Consider the following 13940-nt stretch of genomic DNA (forward strand, 5'->3'; position numbering starts at 1 on the left):
GCATAATTTGCTGCAAATCTTTTCATTGATAGTCCGTTCTGGATATATGTTGGACTCCAGAGTAGATAGAAGAAGCTTGTTTTTTTCCATCACTGACTCATGTCACATTCAGAGTAAATCATCTGCATGCTTTTTTAAAAAGACCTGTCAGACTGGAGGCACACAAAGAGCTTTGTGACAAAGATACTTCGAATAGAAAAGACATTTTATTACAGCAAAAACTGAGGAAACAATTACATTTATTTAAAATAAGCAGAGCTCTTAAACACACTAATAGAGACGGCCAGCTTGAGGGTTAAGAACTTTTAAGGAAATAGTACTCAAGTGTTAATATGGTTGAGGTTGTTACTTTTATAGTCTCACAAAGAGAGAAGGCTTTTTTCTTCCTTCCTTCTCTTTCAAATGATTCATAAAAACAGCCTGAAATATGAGTTGTCAGCACCAGATTGAGGATTTGCCTACACTACTGATAACATGCTCATGTATTTTATAGTAACTACATCACTGGTCTGCTCAGAGCTGTCTTACATCTGCTCTACACAGACAGACAAACCTGCCTGGTTGTAGACAATGCAGTTGAAAAATGTAGAGCTTGCATTTGTTTTAAAGGATAAAACAGACCATCCATCATTTCTTTTGTCCATCCACGGAGACCTAAATTGATTTTGGATCAGTGCATAGATCTGCAGTTTGCATCTCTTTGGCAAATCTCAAGTTCTGCAGCCTCGTCTTTAGAGGAACTTTGTCTTTGAAATGAAAGCATGTGATTGTTATCTTCATGACAGAGATTTCAATCTGAGGCAGCCATTTTTCACTGCTCTTTGTCAATAACTTTTCTAACTGAGTCTTTGTGAACGTATCCTCATTAACCTTCTTCTTTAGTGTTTCAAGCTGTTTCTCCAGAAGTCCCTTGTGTCTGTCTCTCTATGAGATGATAAAAATAGTTAAAAATAGCCCTATCACTTTCTTACTTCTGTTTCTTAATCACTGTTGAGACACCATGGTTAAATACAGCTTTCTGTTTATCATCCTCTCATACGAGTACATTCATTTAACACAGCGGTGACATTTTCTTTTGTTTTGGCTCCTTTTCCCGGGATTTAGATGTAGACAGATGAACAAGAACAACAGCTTTGCTTTGCGGCGCTGGAACAAAATGATAAAGCCAGATGTAGCCTGTTTATGAAGAACAGTGCTGTTTAGTTTTCCACTGTGTTTTGTGTGAAAAACTCTCGACAGCTGTACGGAAGGTAAATACGTTTTTCGGGACCTACATTTGCATCCCGCGTCATCTGTCATTGTATATGGCCTGTTGCCTCTCTGAAACAGTCCTCTGGGTTTCCCATGGTCTCAAAGGTGCATCTCATTGCTTACCAGCCGATTAATAATGAGGAGAGAAGGCTGTACAGAAGAGAGATGGCCAAAGCACTGAGAACCACCTCTTTGGAAACAAAAACAATGCACTTTACAGGACATTCTTTAAAACTTTAGAAAGCTGTTTGTTCCTCCACTCTCTTACATTTGCATAGCATCAAGAGTCTTGAGTAAAAGGTAGAAAATTAGCAACCCATACAAGCTGCATCTAAAATCTTGGGAGCAGCTGAAGTGCACTTGCTTGCTGCAAAGTGGGAACGTTTTCTTCCCCCCATGTGGCGGAGGTCCTGCTATTGAGGCCCCAAGTCATTAATCACTGGGATCTTTTCAGCTGTCAATACATACAAAAAGAAACCCCAAAAACCCAACAATGGTGTCTTCAACGGAGAGCTTTTTTCATGCAGGGGCAAATATAGTTCAGTGGGGATTATTGTTTACTGTTTGGTCCGGCACAAATCTCATACAGTATTCATAAAGAGCTTATCTTGTGGAAAAATCCTTGTCTGAACAGCACAGGCATATTGTCAATATAAACTCCTAAAGATTCACCAGGAGTAGTCTTTATCTCTTTTCCAGAAGCTGTGTTCTCTTATCCAGTGACTTGCGTCCCATTTTTTGCTTATAGGGAGGAATGTTTTCAAGTGTGGGTGCAGAATGTACGGAAGTAGAATCCTGCAGCATGGATGACTTTCAGCTCATAATATATCATCATTTTGAAATGCCTCTGAAGAAGCAGGAGAAGAATGTGTTATACAGCTGCGGTATCTGGCACACTAATTCTCTCTGTCCAGTAATTGAGCTTCAAAGTAAACAGTGACCCAAGCCTTTAATCATCTTTTTATCCTCATTGACAAATCTTAATCCTACTCAATATCTTAAACCATGCGGCCGCTTGGAATGAACTGTTTGCAAGGCACCATGATGTTGCACAGCAATAACAAAGTTTGAATGCATTGTCTTATCTTTGCTGTGTCTGTTTTAAACACAATTTAAAAAACAGCAATTATTTCTGAATGTTTAAGAATTATTTAAATGCTTGATTCTTGCTCTTACATCAATACTTTGTCCTTCAAGGCAAGAAAATAAAACGCTGCACGTAGGCAAATGCTTCAATTCTCTCTCTCTCTATTGATCTAGAAGTCGCTGTGATATTTGACAGTTGGGGTTTTATGTTTCAGATTTTAATCATCTCTGCCGGTTCAGTGTAGTCCTAGATTTGTTTGCCTCCTCAGTTTTCAGATGATGATTTGTAACTTATAAACAACACAACTCATGGAAGGACACCTGCCACTTTTACAGATGCCGCAGGCCCAGCAATTCTATACGACACATAAAACTGAATATTTGCAGGGGACTTGCACCGTAAACTTTATAGGTACAAGATTTGCTGTGCCATATTTTATTAAATCTAATCTGGGTGGTTTCTCATGCCCTCGCTGTGTGCTCAGTCGTGCATGCACTGCTGTTCAGAAACATGCATTTGCATTTTTTTTTATTTTCAACGCTTGCTTGGTTACCTTCATGATTGTGTGTGTGCACATTGATGGTTTGTGTCTGTCTTTTCTATCTTTTTTTAATTCATACCTCTTAAAATAAGAGTTAATCTGTAATCATGATTGCTTTTGGTTTTATGTCATGATGCATTTTAAAAGGATAACACTGCAGATCTTCATTCATGAAGTATTCTCTCCTCTGTTGTGTTTTTTTCTACAGAAGCACCCAAATTAAACGGGAGTTGTTATCCACATTTGATGTTGAAAATAGCGTGGAGGCAGCCATGGAAGTGAAGGAACGTAGACCCTACCGCTCACTCACTGCCCGGCAGGACACAGAGCGCCGCTACACCAGTTCCTCTGCAGACAGTGAGGACGGAAAGCCCAACCCCAAATCCTACAGCTCTAGTGAAACGCTCAAGGCCTTCGACCATGACTCAAGGATGGCCTACGGGAGCCGTGTCAAGGAAATGGTTCATCACGAGGTGGACGAGTTCAGCCGGCAAGGTTAGCCTTGTCTCTTCTAATATTAGAAATATAATGCTATTATGTCAATAGAAGGCGAGCTATTGATATGATATGACTTCATCTATAAGTATATTAGCAGTGAACAATGTCATGGAGAAATCCTGATTATTAAGTTAAAGCCACATTCCTGCCTGGTCTCAATGTATGCATCATTGCTTTTTAATGAGAAATCTAATTCACATTCAGCCGCTGTGGAGGTCACTGCGCATTGTTTGACTATTAACAGAGGTGGCCATGGATTGAACTTACCATGCCAGTGTTAAAAACTGCATGGACGACATGCATACCATTACCTGCTTGTTCAGATCTATTATTGAGCATCAAAGTTCAAATCTGATGTGATGGCCCTGTCGAGTTAGCCTTAAATCTTGCTTGCGTAAAGAGAATAGCATATTGATATGGAAGGACATATAAACTTGTAGTAATGGAGACACAGACTATGTCCCTTTGGTGGTGCAGTGAAGGAAAGAAACAGCAACCTTGTGTCGATTTTTATTTTCAGTTTTCACAGATTCTAGAGAGATCTCTCAGTGAAGTCTACTTAAGTCTCCTGAATAGAACCAGTTATTCAAATCACCTTGACAGAAGAGAGAGAGAGAGAGAATAAGAAGAGGAATGTCTCAGTTTTCAAATACATTTTAATATATACAAATTTTAAATATATAGCAGTTTGTTGCTGATGAATAAAAGAAGAAAACTTACATAAATAAACATACATTCGATAAAAGCCTAATTCTTAAGATTTGAAAATTCCTACAGTGTCATTCCCTGCTAAGTATGCTAAAATCAACTCCAAAGCTTAGGTTATGAAACACATTCTTTAAATGGTTACTGAACCTCTTAAGGCCAGGGTATTGCTTTCATCTTTTCATCAGTTAATACACTTCATATGAAAGGATATCACTAGTGACACATTAGAGCACCAGAGTTATGTGTTCATTGTTTTGCCGTAGGGGCAGACTTCTCCCTCCGAAACCTTGGCTTTGGAGAGGCCCTGCCGTCTCATGTGGCTACGTACAGGACGGACATGGGGATGCCACACCGCGAATACTCCGTCAGCGTGGGCTCGGATGCAGACACGGAGACGGACGGCATCATGTCTCCGGAGCACGCGGTCAGATTGTGGGGCCGCAGCAACACCAAGTCAGGCCGCAGCTCGTGCCTCTCCAGCAGAGCGAACTCCAATCTGACCCTCACTGACACCGAACACGAGAACACAGAAAACGGTAAGACTCTTTCATTTTTCTTTACTAATTAGACAAACTGATAATGAGTCTGTATGTTTCCTTATGGATTTGATGAGTTATTGAAATTGAATTAATTTGTGATCTTGTGTAGAATGTCACTAAACACATGCAGACTGGCCTGCTTTGTTATTTGAGACAATAGAAAACACAAGCTAGACTGCTTTGCATCGTATACGTGATAAATATTATCATTATATTGGTTTGGATTTATTTTTGGAGATTCAAGCTGCATCTTTTCTGTCTTGGTGAATGTCTTTGTACACTCCAGAACTCCTTTAAACCACATTATTACATTTTGTACATCTCTGGTAAATGTTTTTCAACATTTGGCTAAAGACCAGCACATTTCAGATTTGGCCTCTTGAAAGACACAATTACTATTTTTGAGCCCCCTTCTGAAGTGTGCTCTGTTCATTGTTCACAGATTGTTTTCTTCTTCGTCTTTCTTATTCCTTTGTGCAAACTGTGAATCATTGTGTATGTGTGGACTTTCTGGTCTGGCAGGTTTCTGTGTGAAATCAGTGCCAGGAAGTGGGATGCTATATAAATTGTATTAATCTCTCTGTGGCTTGGTGTTTTGCCCAAGGACCAGATGAGCTTGTATGCTTGTTCAGAAGGTCATTTGAGCGCTGGGAATATGTAACTGTGAGCCATGTCAAGTGGTGGAAAATGCCGGAAGATAATAGCAGTTCTGCTGAAGATGCTGTTATTCAAATTGTGTGATTAGTGAGCCATAAATTCATGAGAACAGTTTGGGAACAAAAAATGCTGTTTGGAAATTCAGATCAGTTCCCAGTAGCTCATTTGTTGGTAAATTTGGCAACAACTTAGTAATTGCTTTGATAGTGCGTACACGGAAAGAACAAGCTTTTTGAGTAATTCCAATGCAGCAGACAGGCTTCCTTTATCCACCTGACCTTTTGTCTGTAATGCAGCATTTGTTTACCTGGATTCAATGCAGCAAAATGAAAACTCTGATTTACACTATGCAAAGTTTAATGCAAACCTAAATCAAGCTTATAACTGGCAGATTTATGATACTGTTCCCAGGATATTACAGAGATAGAAGAACTCATCAAGGGCCTAGTGGCAAAATTCTAATTGCCCTGCACAGCCTTCCAGAGAACCCTGTGAATAGTTTTGCATTTCAGAGTGTGTCATATTATGTATTAGCTTCTTATTATAACTGACAGAAACGACTCTTGGAAGTGGAATCCATTTGCCCGAATGACTCAGGGAGAGAACGTGGCATCCCTCTGCTTGATCATCTGAGATGCCAGGGGACTTGAATTTGGCTGTATTGTACATAATTAAAGAGAATCTCCTCGGATGGCTGTTAAGGGGTTGGTATTCTGGAATTTATTCAGAGCACCCGTTGCTGCATCATCATGCTACATCTGTGAGACCCAACCGAGATTGTAAGTAGCTTTTTATTCAACTCAGCCGAGCAGAAAGAGCACTTGTATTCAGCATTTAATTCAGTAATGCCTGATAACATGCAATTTATATATGGCAAGTTAATTAAAATCCATCGAGCAGGCCTGCTTGTGTGTGCTTTAATCTCTTTAAATCAACAAACCATTTGCGCTGCTGTAATGTATTCAAGCTGCTGGGCAGTTCTCCCCCCTCTTCACATGTGACTTACTTGACCCTGGTTTTAATGCATGCAAATAAGCGATAGCGATTTTCAACAATTTTCCTGATGCTCAAGTGATTCTGCAGCATCCAATACATTCTGGGAATAGAATTACCCTTGCTGATAATGACTCGCTATGTTCAAAGATTAATTCCAGCTGCGATATGAAGATAAAATTGGTTGCTACTTTTATTGACGCTCTAATCTATCGCATGCTAGGAAGACGAGGAACAATTGAAAACAAGTAGTTATGTCCACTAATTGTCTCCCTACAGACTGATAAAGTCAGACTCGGGAGAATTGGTTGAGTGATTACATCAACCACTGAGTGTTGTTGCATGTATGTTTGCGTGTTGTGTCGACACACTATAGATGAATCCCCTGTGCGTGTGTTTCAGTTAGTTGGTGCTTAAAATGCACTCATGCAGCGTGCATAGGTATGGGTTTGTCTCTTACTCAGTATTTCCTCCGGTCCCTAGGGAGCCCCTTGAGGACAACTCCAGCAGCTTGTCACTGCTGAGTCATTGCACATCCTACAGAGGCTGAGCAGCAAGGAGGCCAGACCAGCCTGCTGGGTTTGGGGAGAGGGCTGCTGTTCATGGGCTTTACCCCATTAAAGTTTATCCAGATGTGTGCTGTAATCCCAGCTGCTCCCACTGTCATGGCTAGACTGTAACATTTCTGTAGCCGCGAGGAGCCAGCGGTAGAGATAGCCTCAACGGCCTGCTGAGGAACTATTGTTTCTTTTTCAACCTGCAGAGAAATGTAATTCAATAGGGCCTACGGATTTCTTGTTGATAGAAAAATGCTGGTCTGACTGATACTGTTGTTTTTGTAACAACAAATTGTCATGAGGGCACTGGAAGGTCAGCCGTGTGCTAGTGTGGTAATGATAGAGCAGCAATGCAGTTTCTTCATCTCTTATTCTATTTAGTCTACAGGACATACTACAGTGTGTGTCATAACTGTATGAGATTTAATTTGGAGGACAGATTATTTTTTATTATTGCTCATTACTCAATCCTGGTAGCTGCTGGCTTTGCCTCAGGGCAGAGCCTCAAGGAACTGCAGTGAACAATCTTTGTGTGAATGTCCCTCCACAACCTCTAAGCTGAGCATTGATTGTCAGCAAAACAGGAGCAGTTATTATCTTTACACTCTTCTGAAAATCACACAAATAACTTATGATACATAATACTTTCATTAAGAGAGTTACTAATGTACCTTCTTCTTATTCTGATTACTAATAAAAGTGATAACATCATGGTATCTCAGAAGAAGTGTTATCATTATCATTATTAATATCAACTCATACATACAAGCATGCAGCCCACAGTGCTTCACAAAGGAACAGACTGAGAATAACAACAATAGGTGAAATTATATATATAAAAAAAAAACATTAATTCATGACTAAACAGTGATTAAAACTAAAACAATAGTGATTTGCAAAAACAATAGTAAAGACTACTCATTAGCATTGGTAATAACAGTAGCAGAAGTGGTACACATTTAATAAAAACAAACTGTGTTCCAAAAACAGCCAGTTTTGAGAAATGTGCAACCCTCATGTCAGACGTTACATTTGTAGCTCTCTAAGGCAGCAGTATTTAGGTGATCACAGCCAGCACGGTGTCTTGTATTGATTGATGGATCCAGATCCATCTGTGCTTTACAAAGCACTCAATGATATCTTAGGACTGATTCAGAATTTCTCACAGGTATTCAGAGGAGTGATGCTTGTTGAAGTTTTGGATGCTGAGTTTAAAGAGGATGCATTTATTACACATTCTATCTATCTATCTATCTATCTATCTATCTATCTATCTATCTATCTGTCTATCTGTCTATCTGTCTATCTATCTATCTATCTATCTATCTATCTATCTATCTGTCTGTTATATAAATCTTTTCAAATTCAAATTCAAATAGCTTCATTGGCATGAAAGTTAAAACAATATTGCCAAAGCATAAACAAGATCACATCAAATAATATATGCAATCAAAAATAAATCAACAAGAGTTTACAACAATTAATTTTAAAGCTTATTCAAGATAAATAGTATATTCAATATATTTAAATATTAAAACAGAATGAAAACAATAGGATGATTAGATTAATGATAGATGTAATTCCTATCAGCCTGCAGTAGACTTAAAGACAAATGTCAAATATTCTTTTTGCACCTACCTTATCTTCCATTTCACAAAGCCTTGTCTTTATCACACAAAGCGAGTATAGGAACAGCACACGTTTGAGGCTCCCTCAATGACTAATGATTTGAAGTTTCAAAGAATAAAAAAGGACTTGAAGATGAATGATGGTCGGGTTTCTGTATTCAATTCTTTTTTTTGTTCTGCATGATTAAATACGAGTCATCAATCAGCATTTTTACCTTCAAAGCACACGGTGGCTAATGTGCTGATGTGATCACCCTTTTAGCTGGGCAGCAGCGGTATTTATTGATGTTGAGTCGTCAGATGAAGAGTGTCGGTGCTTTCATGTGGCTTTACCTCGCGCAGCTTTCTTCTGCATGTTCGTACTTATTTGTTTACAGCTGTTCAGATAAGATTTTTCTGCCTTCAATGCTGCTGATAACCTTATGTGATCATGTTAAGACGTTAACAATGTGCCTTTGTTTTATTGAGGTTGGTTTGGATTATGCAAAGTTACACAAATCCTGTTAACTTGTAATAGCTAGAAAATAGGCAGTACTTCAGAAACAAATAGTTGAAATTCTAAATGATGTTTCACTAATCTTAAGATAAAAATTCTACTTTTGATTGCACTAGAACTAGAGCTGGGCGATATTGGAAATTATGTTTTCAGGATAAGATATTTAATATCAGTCGATATCCATAATTATCACGATAAATTCAACCACCCTGCACTGATATCTTGTCTTGCCCTTTTTGTCTTGTCTTTGTTTTCTTTGTGCAAGAACATCTACCTCTTGTGTTGTTATATTATATTGTGTGTGCACTTTAAAGGAGCTGCTCTCCAATATCTCATTTGTACTATGTACAATGACAATAAAGGCTTTCAATTCAATCCAATTCAATTCAATTCAATTCAATATCAAATCATTATTTCATTTAAATGTAAAGTCAGATTTTTGCTCCCGAGTGAAAGTTTGAAGAAAGCAGACAGTTTGTTATCTTGTATCTAGATTTAGTTTTTTGATAAGCTTCTTGAATCCATCATTTCTGACAAGTTTGTAGATTCTTATTTTTCCCAGGTTGAGCTTATTTGCATAATTTGATTTAAATTTAAATTCACAACAAAGATATATCAAGTTGTGTACTGTGTATCAGTTTAGTAGAGTATTGTTTTGAGTTGTGCTCTCCCCTTTAAGATTACTAAAGGTTACAGGCAGAGTGATGTTGTTTCCCACAGTGCAGTGAATGCATCACAGTTTTTCAGTGTTCAGTTGTCCTACGGTCGCTGTGGACATTAAACGTGTTAGAAATGCTTAATAGAAGTTGTCTCTGTGCTCTTCCATTACCCACATCCTATAAGTATATTTGATAAAGTGTATAACGTTAATAGTTACCTCAGAGTCGACAGTGTCAGATTAACGACTCTGCTTTGAGCTGGTAGGTTTTGAGTTTCTTCAGTGTCGCTGTCACTAGTTTCAGCTGTTTACATTCAGCTCCAAACGTCTTTAAGCCTCGCCTACCTCTCACCCTGCGACATTATTGGCTGTTCAATGCAGTCTTCTTCTTCTGTCTAATCTTAGGTGGCAACTAACGTTTAAGGCTCATTAGTGCTTCCCTTTCCAGTGGTTGGGGGGGTGTAATTACAGGTTTATTTATATCAAATTTTGATCAAACATTTGTTATATTTATATTGAGAAAAACTATATCTTGATAAGTATCGTTATCGAATTATCGCCCAGCCCTAACTAGAACTAAAAAGTAGTTGTAAGAAAAAGCATAGTAATTATGTCGTAAATCACTACTGCTTCTGCTCTCTGAGTTAAAAAACAAAATTCTCATAGTGAGAAAAAACACTGGAGAGCATTTTGAGGATTTTTTTCCTTCTCTATCTCTCTACCTGTATCACATACTTGTTGGAGGGTTCAAGACTTTGAAGGAAGTGTGAATTGTTGAAAGATTGAGGTTAAGAGCTCCGGGGTGGTGCTCAGTGTCAGAGTCTTTGAACATGGCACTACTTTCTGTGAGGGACAGGTGTTCCTCGTGGAAACATGTCAAAGCCCCCAAAAGGTTGACAGCCTTTGAAAAGAAAATCACTGGTAGATTTGAATCTGAACAGGGAGCACGGGTCCCCTCACCATAGTGATGTCGATAGTGATGAAAGAGTGTTGGTTCACTACTATTCACTCTTGTACTTCTTCACCCAGGCCACGTATCCCTTGCATAAAATTGTACCAACTGAGCTGGAGGGTGACTGCTGGTTATATTTTATAAGGTATTTAGTTTTATTAATGGATGCTATTTTTCTCTCTTAAATGCAGTGTTTTTGTCTTTTGTAAAATGAAGCCAGGCAAAGGAGAGGAATTTAAAAAAGTCACAGCCAATGTACTACCAGTACGGTTTGAGCAGTTTGAGCTGGGAATTCTTTGATCATTGGGGGACAGAGCATTTGCCATTGCTGCCCCCAACTCCCTGGAACTCTCTCCCTCCATACATCTGCAACTCTGACTCTCTTCAATCATTTCAAAACCACCTCAAGACCTTCCTGTTCAAAAAAGCAGACAATAAATAACCTCTACTCCAGCCTCACCTCTCACCTTTTTCTGTTCTGTTTTATTTATTTGCTATATTTTTATTGTTATTTTTATTATTATTACTTTAAAAAAAAATATATATATATATTTTAATTTTTTTTTAATTAAAATTAAAATATTTTTTTATATAAAGTAACTTTGAGTACCATGAAAAGCACTATACAAATCATATCAATTATTTGTATTATTATTATTATTATTATTTTTATTTTATTTTTGTTGTTGTTGTTGTTGTTGTTGTTGTTATTATTATTATTATTATTGTTGTTATTAGTATTATTAGTATTATTATTATCATCATCTTCTCACAAGTGACAACATATAAATGATAACTAGGTATCACAATAGAAACACATCCTCTGCATGATGATAATTTATCTCAACATTCAAAACTTTGCAACAAAAACCTGCCCGCTCTGATCTTGTAGCTCAGAGTCTGTGCATATTAAAACATATCAGTGCTCATGGCCACGCCCTCCTGTGGTGAATAAGCACATTTCTTTGATGCAAACACATTTGAAATTAGTTTCATCTTTGAACTCATCCCCCAGAGCTCTGGCTCAATGTTAGGAGTCTGCAGGGTGAAGAGAAATCCGACCTCCAATTAAACGAGACAGATTCAGAAACACAGCGCTGGATTCATTTAGGATTTTTTTTGTGACCTTGCAGTTGCAGTGGTAAATTTGTTGCATGCACAAAGCGTATTTATGCATGACAAAGCATAATGTGCAAACTAAATTAGGAAATATGTTTTAGTTTTCATAAATACATGAATAGTTTGATCAGTTCTATATGGGAGAGTGAATCATGCAGACAGCAAGCATGTAACGGCTCTTTGTCTTTGTCAGTGTTGTTGTTAAAATGTCTCTGATGGCCTTTCTCTTAAAAATGTGCTGTTTTTGGTTACATCTAATTGTTAATATTCCTCAGCACTGTTCAATGTGCTTTATTGTATTTATGTAAATGAAAAGATGATGAATTTGTTACAGTTTGGTGTGAAAATGGTTGATCCTCCAAGAGCACATATGCATATGGAATTTGATGAAAATTATGAAGTGAAGTGTCGCAGTTTACCTTGAATATTTTTACAGGCTTTGTTGAGTGATTCTCTTTTCCTTGCACTTTGGCCCCATAGATTTTTACTTTTAATTGAAGTCCTGTTTTTTAACCAAGCGGCAACCTCCGGTCTCAAAATGTGAAGCCCATGCAGAAGTGTTATAAACTGCAATATATGAAGCATCTGCTTGAGGCTGTCTGCAGAAACACAGGAAACCACATACCCACCAATTCAAAACAGATGATCTGTGCAGCATTAATAAACATGTTTACTGCCTGGTTCAAAAAATGGCTTGGGTCTACATAGCTAATTTCTCTATCGGGGGGTGATTTTTTTTCTATTGTGACAGTTCAGAAGATATTAAAGGTGACATATCTTGTTTTTTTTTATCAAAATATATTGGCCTAAGAGGTCCCCAAAACATGTCTATAAAGTTTATGCTCAAAAAAACACTTTGAGATCAGATTTTGGCATACCTGAAAAACCCTCTTCTTCAGCCCTGCTCAGAACAGGCTGTTTTCCCTCTGACCACGCCCCCTCAGGAAGTGGATGTGCCCTCGGCTGTCAAGTACGTTGATCTAATGTTTACATGTTGGCTGAATATACACGGCTGCTCACAGACCCGCGTTACTTCAACCCTCTGAATCTGATCCAGAATCTGATCCTGATTGAGAGGCGCCTGCAGCAGGACCTTTCTGAACCATTGGTCACAGATTTAGTGTTTCTTGTTGTTTTATTTGTCAGTATGTTGACGTGTGTCTTGATACACAGCGACGAACATGTAGCTATGTGGCTATGCTAACTAGGGCTAGCACTTTTCCATGAAAAATAAAAATCATCCACTAGATCTTCAAATCTGCAGACGTGGGGAGTAAAACCGACCTTTGTGTTTATTAAGACAGCCTACAACTAGCATGCCTCCCTCCTAAGCTCCTTGTTAGCACACATGTGTGCAGGGAATGAAAAACAGAGGAGGGGTTGAGTTGTATTTTATACAGTCTATGGGCTGAACAAGCTCTGAGCTCTGACTACCATTACAGACCGGATGTCGTTATGATGTATGAAAAACACTGAAAACTGAAACAGCTCGTTTCACCACACATTTACAGAAAGGTGGAGAAATCAGAACAGGGGCAGAATGTATTCTTTTCATTTTCGGGGGGTTTGTAGACATGCCAGGGACACATATTTCCGGTAGAGGACCCATTAAAAAGTCGATTTTGCATGATATGTCACCTTTAAGATTACAAGTTTTGCCCAAATAAGAACATGACTGACTTGACTGACAGGCAGGAACACATAGCTGTTGGCTAAGAGGCTCAAACCCCACCTCTTTACGCCACACTAAGTTTGGTTGAGTTCAGCATTACCAATATGGCTCCCGCCGACGATTGGCTTCAAAACAGCGCTCAGGAACAGATGGGTGACATCACGGCTACTCTGTCCATTATTTATACAGTCTGTTTTTAACTTCCTCTGTGTTACAAACATCATGAAATCAGTCATTCCAAATTTAAATTCAATTTCAAGTAAAAAGGAAACTGAATTGTATGTTAATGTCCACTCAGGCATTTAGGAATGTGTTTCAATATCTGTTCATTTGGTTTTTATAACACAATTTTTGTCAAAGGAGGTGAAACAAAAAGCTAAAGAAACGATATATGGCTCTTTTTGGTAGACATGCTTTGTATTTTCTGAGTTCTGAGATAAGTGACATAGACAATCTGCTTCAGAGAACCACAAAAACAATTACACAGTTTGCACAGTTAGGATCGGTCATTATGTTGGTTCTCCTGTAGGGACGGGTATTAATGGTTTTGTAAAACAGTGGTATTTTGATGCATCATTGCCTTT

At 38.3% G+C, this 13940-nt stretch overlaps 1 protein-coding gene across 2 annotated transcripts in view; it reads left to right on the forward strand.

The window, feature by feature from the left end:
• The window catches only part of tenm4 (teneurin transmembrane protein 4), a 164342-nt gene that overhangs the window by 30317 nt on the left and 120085 nt on the right, over nt 1–13940 (forward strand). For both annotated transcript variants that reach the window (XM_034701399.1, XM_034701400.1), the window contains exons 2-3: nt 3088–3374; nt 4349–4621. In XM_034701399.1, the coding sequence (XP_034557290.1) occupies nt 3152–3374; nt 4349–4621 (496 nt within the window). In that variant the 5' untranslated portion in view covers nt 3088–3151. The remainder of the gene's footprint in view (nt 1–3087; nt 3375–4348; nt 4622–13940) is intronic.

Source organism: Notolabrus celidotus, chromosome 14 (genome assembly GCF_009762535.1).
Source record: "Notolabrus celidotus isolate fNotCel1 chromosome 14, fNotCel1.pri, whole genome shotgun sequence".
Taxonomy (NCBI): domain Eukaryota; kingdom Metazoa; phylum Chordata; class Actinopteri; order Labriformes; family Labridae; genus Notolabrus; species Notolabrus celidotus.